The sequence below is a fragment of the Megalobrama amblycephala genome, linkage group LG1 (genome assembly GCF_018812025.1).
Source record: "Megalobrama amblycephala isolate DHTTF-2021 linkage group LG1, ASM1881202v1, whole genome shotgun sequence".
NCBI lineage: Eukaryota > Metazoa > Chordata > Actinopteri > Cypriniformes > Xenocyprididae > Megalobrama > Megalobrama amblycephala.
Window position 1 is genome coordinate 26,525,857 of NC_063044.1, and position 10,517 is coordinate 26,536,373.

General features: G+C 39.5%; 1 protein-coding gene across 5 annotated transcripts in view; it reads left to right on the forward strand.

The window, feature by feature from the left end:
* The window catches only part of LOC125266124 (uncharacterized protein C16orf96), a 47,002-nt gene extending 41,268 nt beyond the window's left edge, over window positions 1–5,734 (forward strand). For all 5 annotated transcript variants that reach the window (XM_048186595.1, XM_048186599.1, XM_048186603.1 and 2 more), the window contains 2 exons: window positions 2,743–2,844; window positions 5,098–5,734. In XM_048186595.1, the coding sequence (XP_048042552.1) occupies window positions 2,743–2,844; window positions 5,098–5,182 (187 nt within the window). In that variant the 3' untranslated portion in view covers window positions 5,183–5,734. The remainder of the gene's footprint in view (window positions 1–2,742; window positions 2,845–5,097) is intronic.
* The last annotated feature ends 4,783 nt before the right edge of the window (window positions 5,735–10,517 follow it).

The window sequence follows — 10,517 nt, forward strand, 5'->3', positions numbered from 1 at the left end:
TAGATGTCAGTTCTCTAGATCTGGAACGGCATTGACATGAGAACAGTTGAGCACATGAATGATTGATTCTTGCGTTGGAAACTGTTCATTGATGGTAGAAGCTTCTGTTGTGTTCGGGACAATGTCCAGACTCAATACGGGGGCCTCACGGCCCTGATCATGCTGCACCTCACGACTTGTTACGTAACGCATCTTAACATGAATCCATCTGTACGTTTGGCCCACTTTTTGCTTGTCTTGCAATGGAAAACTGTGTCTGGACTGCGGGGGAGAAGAAGACTGTCCCAGGATCAGACAGAAATATACAGATTATTGCAGAAACTTTGATTTAGGGTTGTCTAGAGTAGTTGGTTGTGGTGTAGTTTTATTCAGAATTGAGGTGAAAGGGTTAAAGGAGGGCAGTAGGGCTTGAGACTGGATTCGGATGGGGGAAGGGGTTTTATGTTTCTTTGCTGGATAGCAGAGCTAGTGACAACAGACCTGAAGGAAAACTGGTCTCAGATATTTGCCCTTTATTGCATCACTGAATCAAGGAAAGGAGGTTGAAAGTCAAACGATAGACAACTGCTTGGCAGATGAGCCATGTCATGCTTGACCGAGCAAAAGTTTGGCAGCTTGTCCATGTGACGCAGTAAAGAGATGATTTATGAGAATATGAGTTCAGTTTTGAAGGTCAGAAGTTATTGTGTGGTTCCAAACAAAGCACAACAGTCACGTTCTTGAAGATTCATAGAGGAGCAATCATATATAAACCGTCTAAGACAGACCTACCATGAGACCTACCACCTACACACGTCAAGTCTTTTTTCTGATTGGATGTACGTTTTGCTTAAAATCAAAGTTTGTAATGTGATTAATCTGGAAATTGGTTGGTTCAAGAGAAAAGAAAATATTAAATTCATTTTAATTCAGAAATTAAAAACATGATCATCATAAAAGAGGTGTATCCAGGGCCTAAAATTAACACTCGCCAATAGCCAAATGCAAGTAAAAATCAGTGATGGTGAGTATATGAAACGGTGTCAGTCGCCAGTTGGCCGGTAATATATTTCTTTTAATTATGAATTCTAGCAATGCAATGTTGTGAGAATATGAACATGAACGACACTCTGGACAGTTGATGGGCCAGTGCTGCATCATCACGAATGTTTAAGCCTTGCCAATTGAAATATTCAAGCGCAAGAAGACACGAAAGGGAACTCAATTCGTTACTCGATATGTGGGAAGTTTTCTGCGCACAGAAATCAGAAGTCTGAAGTCCACATCTCAGACAGCGTGCAAATACTGAATTGAGTTCTCTTGTCTTTTTGCGCTTGAAAATGCCCGTATTGGAGAATATCCTCGTAAACATAGTCAGTTATGTCTTAAGTTAACATAAACAGTATTTTGGATCCATGCATTAGCTCTTAAAGTGACAGCAGCCTAAAATATACCTGCAGCTGTCTGTCTTTAAAGGATTAGTCCACTTTCAAATAAACGTTTCCTCATAATTTACTCATCTCCATGTCATCCAAGATGTTCATGTATTTCTTTCTTCAGTCGAAAAGAAATTAAGGTTTTTGATGAAAACATTCCAGGATTTTTCTCCATATAGTGGACTTCAATGGAGCCCAAACGGTTGAAGGTCAAAATTACAGTTTACAGTGATCCCAGACGAGAAATAAAGGTCTTATCTAGAGAAACCATCGCTCATTTTCTTTAAAAAAATTAAAAATTTTATATGTTTTAACCATAAATGCTCATCTTGAACTAGCTCTCTTCTTCTTCTCTATTTGAGAAGAAGAAGAGTGTATTACTTCCCTCTACAGGTTAAAGTTTGAACTAAATTGTCATATACAATATGCTAGTGCAAGTATATAACAATTAGTTCAAACTTTGACCTGTGGAGGGCAGTAATACTCTTAGTAGTGTCTACACTGCTGGAATTCTAATAGAGAAGAAGAAGAGAGCTAGTTCAAGATGAGCATTTATGGTTAAAACTTAATTTAATTGTTAAAACCTTGAAAGACATGAACATCTTGGATGACATGGGGGTGAGTAAATTATCAGGAAATTTTAATTTGAAAGTGAACTTTAATCCTTTAATGTTAACCAAACAACAAAAGACAAAGAAAAATCACTCACTGCTCTTGACTGAATAACTTTTGTAACTTTAATAAGGAAAAAGATACATTTTCTTAAGTCACCGGCCATTGGCAGGTGTGGCAAACAGTTAGTTTTAGGCACTGGGAGTATCTAAGTCACTGTATGAATGAATTGCATTTGTAATGTATTTTTGAATGAATTAAAGGGTTAGTTCACCCAAAAATGTCAGTAATTACTCACCCTCATGTTATTCCAAACCCGTAAGACCTTTGTTCATCTTCGGAACACAAATTAAGGTATTTTTGATGAAATCTGACAGCTCTCTGACTCCAATTAAGGTTGAACTACTGCAGTAACATCAACTGTTTTAACAATGTCTTTACTACATTTCTGGACCTTGAAAGTGGTAATTAAATTGCTGTCTATGGACGAGTCATATACCTCTCGGATTTCATCAAAAATGTCCTAATTTGTGTTCCAAAGATGAACAAAGGTCTTATGGGTTTGGAACAACATGAGGGTGAGAAATTAATGACAGAATTTTTCATTTTGGGGTGAACTAACCCTTTAATAGATCCAGACAAGCACCACTGACTGATAAAGGTGTTGCTGTCATTGCCCTCATATCTGACATTTGGATTGTCGCTGCTATTGCAGGCAACTGGAAGAGCAAAGACAAGGTGAGCCGCTCGCAGTCGCAGAGGTCCAGTGGAGTGGATGCTGGCCATGGAAGTGCCAAGACTCAGCGCAGCCGCTCAGGTGGGTTACGAGGAGCGACACACGTAAACACATGGACAGCAGTGAAGAAAGAAGCCGTTAAAGTTGGCTGTAAATGAACACTGCTATTTTAGTTACAAGTCTAAACGGTGTTAAAGTGCTGGTAACACTGAGGTGCTGTTCTTGACCTGTGAACTTTAAATAGCCTGTCTGTGCCCAAGTTGAGCCTCACAAGGTTATCGCCTTATCCATGCCTGAACTAACAGAGAAGTCAAAATAGTCAGTGGTAAACAAAGACAGAGTGTTTTTCTGGGCGGCTCCCGAGTCCCAGCAGCATGTGTGAAATGATCAGTGGTGTTTGTTAAGGCAAGTATAACTGTCACTGTTTCTCGTTTTTAACGTTAGAGCTTTAAACAAACCCCTAACACTGAGAATTAAACTTCATTGTGTGACTCGACCCACATCAGGGAAACCACTAAGCAACCACAAAACATCCTAGTATCATGCTGGTGACTTTACTACACAAAAGTACTATATATATATATATATATATATATATATATATATATATATATATATACACACTGCTCACTTTTTAATCAGAGAATAGCATCAAGTCAGTTAAACTCCTTGGATATTGATCCAGTCAGTTAAGTAGCAGAGGGGGTTGTTAATCAGTTTCAGCTGCTTTGGTGTTAATGAAATTAACAACAGGTGCACTAGATGGGCAACAATGAGACGAACCTCAAACTAGGAATGGTTTTACAGGTGGAGGTCACTGACTTTTCCCTACTCATCTTTTCTGACTGTTTTTCACTAGTTTTGCATTTGGCTAGGGTCAGTGTCACTACTGGTAGCATGAGGCGATACCTGGACCCTACAGAGGTTGCACAGGCAGTCCAACTCCTCCAGGATGGCACATCAATATGTGCCATTGCCAGAAGGTTTGCTGTGTCTCCCAGCACAGTCTCAAGAGCATGGAGGAGATTCCAGGAGACAGGCAGTTACTCTAGGAGAGCTGGACAGGGCTGTAGAAGGTCCTTAACCCATCAGCAGGACCAGTATCTGCACCTTTGTGCAAGGAGGAACAGGATGAGCACTGCCAGAGCCCTACAAAATGACCTCCAGCAGGCCACTGGTGTGAATGTCTCTGACCAAACAATCAGAAACAGATTGCCTGACGTCCTCTAGTGGACCCTGTACTCACTGCCCGGCACCGTGGAGCTCGATTGGCATTTGCCATTGATTGGCAACACCAGAATTGGCAGGTCCGCCACTGGCACCCTGTGCTTTTCACAGATGAGAGCAGGTTCACCCTGAGCACATGACAGACGTGAAAGGGTCTGGAGAAGCCGTGGAGAACGTTTTGCTGCCTGTAACGTTGTTCAGCATGTTTGGCTTGGTGGTGGGTCAGTGATGGTCTGGGGAGGCACATCCATGGAGGGATGCACAGACCTCTACAGGCTAGACAATGGCACCCTGACTGCCATTAGGTATCGGGATGAAATCCTTGGACCCATTGTCAGACTCTACACTGGTACAGTGGGTCCTGGGTTCCTCCTGGTGCATGACAATGCCCGGCCTCATGTGGCGAGAGTATGCAGGCAGTTCCTGGAGGATGAAGGAATTGATACCATTGAATGGCCCCCACACTCACCTGACCTAAATCCAATAGAACACCTCTGGGACATTATGTTTTGGTCCATTCGATGCTGCCAGGTTGCACCTCAGACTGTCCAGGAGCTCAGTGATGCCCTGGTCCAGATCTGGGAGGAAGTACCTCAGGACACCATCCGTCGTATCATTAGGAGCATGCTCCGACATTGTCAGACATGCATACTAGCACGTGGGGGCCATACAGTCTACTGAGGACCATTTTGAGTCGCTGCAATGAAATTTCAGCAAAATGGTCTCGCCTGCTGCATCATTTTTTCACTTTGATTTTCAGCGTGTCTTTGAATTCAGTCCTCTGTAGGTTGATAATTTTCATGTCCACCAAACGATGTGGCATCCTTTCGTTCCTAACACATTACCTAGTCCTGTCAGTATAGATATCCAGCATGATATTTTTCCCCATTGAGATCTGATGTTTTCAGTGTCCCTTTAATTTTTTTGAGCAATATATAATTAATTGTAATAGCATTTTTAAACATTACTTAGTGCACCTTTCATTTTATTTCTACTAAAGTGAAGTTATTTAGTGTCTGACAGATGCCAGTTTATGGCCTCCAGCTGTACCTGATTCAGTTGAGTGGTCTTTAACCTTTCACCTCTGCCCTCCCTTCACTCCCACAGCTTCCAGTATTTCGGTGAGAGATCGGCCCCTGTCCTCCCTGGATTGCCTGTCCCAGGACGTCCCGCTCCAGTCCTCATTCCATGACACCACCACAGAGCGCAACAAAGACCTCAACCAATCAGAAGATGAGCCCGTGACATCACTGTAGAGCTCCTCCAATAGGAGCTGCTCCATTGTTTGAATTAAATGTTGACAGCAGGGCGAGACACAAGCTCTGTTTGTGTACAGTGTTCATCTGTTACGTCAAGAATATCTAAGTAAGCTTTAATAAATGTTTTTATGGAGTCATATTAAATACATAAAATATCGTTGGTCATCCCATCTGATTAATAATTTGCTTTCACATTCTTAACTCTGTGTTGCTCTGAATCCGACCCAGTGCTTGCTGGTGATTTTTTTTATTTTTTTGTTTTCAGTCATTTAAAACCAGTACAAAGTATCTGGAATATATTCATGTGTTTCACCACTAATCTACCTCTTGAAACGTACAACTAAACAGCGCTCCTATCAGTCAGTTTTACTCTTTAGTTGTGGTGACAATCTGTCCCACTGCTGCACCAGTGTTGAAAGTATGTTTCTGTATGAGTTATTGCACATGTATAAAAATGACAAGTCAGTAAACACTCATAAACATAATCCAGGTCTTGTGTTGAATTATATGCACTATGAATTAATGCAGTTGTTGTACGTTTTGTTTGGAGCTACTCATGTTATTAATTTGATGACATTTACCTTACATTTAGTACATTTACCTTAATTTTCACACCATTTCCAATTTGAACTTTGTTTTTGGAACAATATGAGGTACACAATGTCACAGTACATTATTCACATGTGCAGACCACACACACTTCCTGTAGCAGATCATAGAGACCTCATTTCCAAATTACTGTGAGCCATGTTTTTGTGAAGCACATGACACGACTTTCAAATAGGATTTTGAGCAGATTATTTGATTTGATGTTCAGCAAAAAAAAAACACATTTTATTTTCACATTTGATGGATATGTTGACAAGCTAAGATTAGAAATATTGTAATTAATGAACAATTGTATAACCATAGCCGCTTTTCCACCGTCAAGCCGAACGGTTCTTACTACTGCGTAACTGTTCTATTCCGGGCTGATTCAGACCAGTTGGTACGGTCAAAGTCCCTTTAAGAGAAGTCATTTCATTTGGCAGCCATCTTTGAAACGCCTCTTGGGCATTCAAGTGAAGCTCCTATTTCAATGGGGAAACATCAAATTCTCCAAAGCTGTTAGTCAAGCTTTCGATTAAATTTCACCAATGAAATCTGACAACAACTGTCTTATAAAGTTTGTTTCTAAACGCTCGAATCATGACAAAAAAAACTGTATTTTTCAAGCTAGATCAAGCTAATGTGCATGTGCAGTCCTAAATGCGCATCTCATTTCGGAGGTGCGCGTCTGACTGTTTCTATAGTAACCAGAGCTTCTAACGGCCGCCGCAGTGACGCGATAACTTTACCAATCAGCGACTGGACTTATTCCGTCATTCTGACTTATTCCGCCATATTGTGCGTTGCACTTTCTCCCATTCAAAACAATAAGAGTGACGCGTCGTGTAATTCTATAGTCTTTGGTACGGTTATGGTTTAATTTTCCACTGTGGGGCTGATAACGGCCGCTCTTTTGAATGTAATATAAAAGCGTCAGTTGTTGCCTTGGTAACGCAACGGTTTACTTATGAGATGTAAATAAAAATGGACTCTCAGTCTAGTTCTGTAGGCTACACAATCATGGGGAAGACAGCTGACTTGACAGTTGTCCAAAAGACGACCATTGACACCTTGCACAAGGAGGGCAAGACACAAAAGTTCATTGCAAAAGAGGCTGGCTGTTCACAGAGCTCTGTGTCCAAGCACATTAATAGAGAGGCGAAGGGAAGGAAGAGATGTGGTAGAAAAAAGTGTACAAGCAATAGGGATAACCACACCCTGGAGAGGATTGTGAAACAAAACCCATTCAAAAATGTGGGGGAGATTCACAAAGAGTGGACTGCAGCTGGAGTCAGTGCTTCAAGAACCACCACGCACAGACGTATACAAGACATGGGTTTCAGCTGTTGCATTCCTTGTGTCAAGCCACTCTTGAACAACAGACAGCGTCAGAAGCGTCTCAACAAAAAGTCCTGGACTGCTGCTGAGTGGTCCAAAGTTATGTTCTCTGATGAAAGTAAATTTTGCCTTTCCTTTGGAAATCAGGGTCCCAGAGTCTGGAGAAAGAGAGGAGAGGCACACAATCCACGTTGCTTGAGGTCCAGTGTAAAGTTTCCACAGTCAGTGATGGTTTGGGGTGCCATGTCATCTGCTGGTGTTGGTCCACTGTGTTTTCTGAGGTCCAAGATCAACGCAGCCGTATACCAGGAAGTTTTAGAGCACTTCATGCTTCCTGCTGCTGACCAACTTTATGGAGATGCAGATTTCATTTTCCAACAGGACTTGGCACCTGCACACAGTGTCAAAGCTACCAGTGCCTGGTTTAAGGACCATGCTATCCCTGTTCTTAATTGACCAGCAAACTCACCTGACTTTAACCCCATAGAAAATTGATGGGGTATTGTGAAGAGGAAGATGCGATATGCCAGACCCAACAATGCAGAAGAGCTGAAGGCCACTATCAGAGCAACCTGGCTCTCATAACACCTGAGCAGTGCCACAGACTGATCGACTCCATGCCATGCCGCATTGCTGCAGTAATTGAGGCAAAAGGAGCCCCAAATAAGTATTGAGTGCTGTACATGCTCATACTTTTCATGTTCATACTTTTCAGTTGGCCAAGATTTCTAAAAATCCTTTCTTTGTATTGGTCTTAAGTAATCTAATTTTCTGAGATACTGAATTTGGGATTTTCCTTAGTTGTCAGTTATAATCATCAAAATTAAAAGAAATAAACATTTGAAATATATCAGTCTGTGTGTAATGAATGAATATAATATACAAGTTTCACTTTTTGAATGGAATTAGTGAAATAAATCAACTTTTTGATGATATTCTGCTTATATGACCAGCACTTGTGTATGTATGTATGTATATATATATATATATACACATACACACACACACACACACACACACACACACATATATATATATATGAATTTGGATAAACTGTTAAAAAAAAATTTGTTCTTTTTGTATTGTACCACGGAACTTAAACACAGAGAGTGGACTAAGTTACAGTTAAACCAAGAATCTGGAAAAAGTTTACAATACAATTCATTGTAAACTCAAATTCACAAAGTTAATGCGGAAAATTAAAAAATAATGCATCTATAAATGTTTGTTATGAACAATTTGCCTCATGAATCAAGCTGAACAAATTACTTTGTACATCATTCTTAAATCTATTCTAATGTAAACTCTCATTATGAATTATTAATTTACCAAAATTACTTTTACAAATTTAATTTCCCTCTTCAGAGCCCCAATCCCCAATGACTTTCACCATCTGGAAAAGAGCAACGTGAACGTTCATCAGAACATCTCCTCTTGCGTTCGCATCGACGGTGTCATGTTTGGGTGAACTATAACATGATACATCAGGCTTTCATCATCACATTTAATTTGCTTGCATGTGAAGTTATGCAAGCATGTCCTAGTTTCAGTCACAGCTTGAGTGTGTTAACATACCAAGACGGTTACAAAATGATTGTTATTATCGGAAATTGGGTTGCTGTCACAGCGCAAGCAATCCACACTTGGTTAGTTGTTACACTTTAAAGACAAATAACACAAATCACACTAGTCATTAAATCTTTTATTATGACCTTAATATAAACACAATGACCTCCAAAATGGTTTCAGATCATAGCTTTTTTTGTCAGACATATAAATACAAATCTCAACAAGGGAAAAGAACAGATAGTACAGGAGGGAAATGGATACAAAAGGTTGTTCGCCAATGAATTGGTTTTCTCGATGAAGGAACTGCTCATGACTCACTGTGTATGTTGTTCATCACAGTCCAAACAAACACGTCCCCGAAGAACTGAATCACCGGCCAGTGGTGTCAATAACATCCCGATGCTCTGAGATCTACGGCAGCCCAACTGTTCAAACAGTCAATGCTTGACAGGAGAGAATGACATTTGAGAGTATTGGCCCTGTTGCTACGGGATTTCAACAGAGCAACAGCTGAATAAAACGGAGAACGTTCAAACCTCAAGGCACTCGGGACACTGACATCAGAGCCACTGCCGTTTGACTTCAGACTCGCATTCCTCTAGGAAATGACCTACTCTCCAGATGGCCACAACATTCATCTTCACCCTTTGGAGACCAACGTTTTAGGTTTCTTTCTACATAGCAAACAACAGCGAAACCAATTGGAAGACCAAACATTTATCTGTCATATCAATCTACAGATGTTTTCCAGAACCAAGGGTACTTTTCGGATTTCGCAAGCATTTTCTGGGCCAAAATGCAGAGGCTTGTCTATCACGTAGCCCTCTATGATTAAATGAAAATGGCTAATGCTCAAAATCATTCCTCAATGGACCCAAGTCAGACACCATATTTAACCTGGTGCAAATGAAGACAAAGCTGTGAGACGGTTCAGTGGAGCTCATTTCTCAAACAACAAGCAGAACAAACGCATGTACATTGTTCGTAAAAGCATTCTTGCCTAAACGGTCATGAAGGTTTACCCAAGAATGGTTTTATGAACATTTACAAATTCATTCTGCTTGTGCTTAAACTCTATTAGATGATTTATCTGGGAAGGTAGAGTTTGTAAATCCATTTGCGGTTAAATTTTACCAATGAACTTAAAAAGCAGAGCAAATATAGGTAAATAGTTCGTAAAACCAAAATCGATTTCTCTACTTTCGTTTAAATGGGAATGGATTTTACGTATAATAAAATATATATATATATATATATATATATATATATATATATATATATATATATATATATATATATATATATATATATATATATATATATATATATATATGCAAAAATCAATTTGCGGTTAAATGGTCATATATAAAATTGTATTTTATATATATATATATATATATATACATATATGACAATTTAACCGCAAATGGATTTACATATGTCAATATATACAATACAATATATACAAGACAATTTAAGCTAGAATATGTAAACAGTTTGCAGGTCAATTCTTGGTAAAATTTGTGACTATGATTTGGTTTTTGCGACTAATTCATACGAATTCAACATGACAAATGACAAAATAATTGAGCTATGAATGACTATGATCAATTTGCCTTATTTATGGAACAAGCTAAACAATTTCCTGTGTACATCAATAAATCCATTCCGTACCGAATTAAAAATGTCAATTTACACAAGACTGCATTTGTGAATCATTTACATAGTAATTTTCAGGGGGAAAAAAATAAACTTTTAAGTTTCTTGGGCACA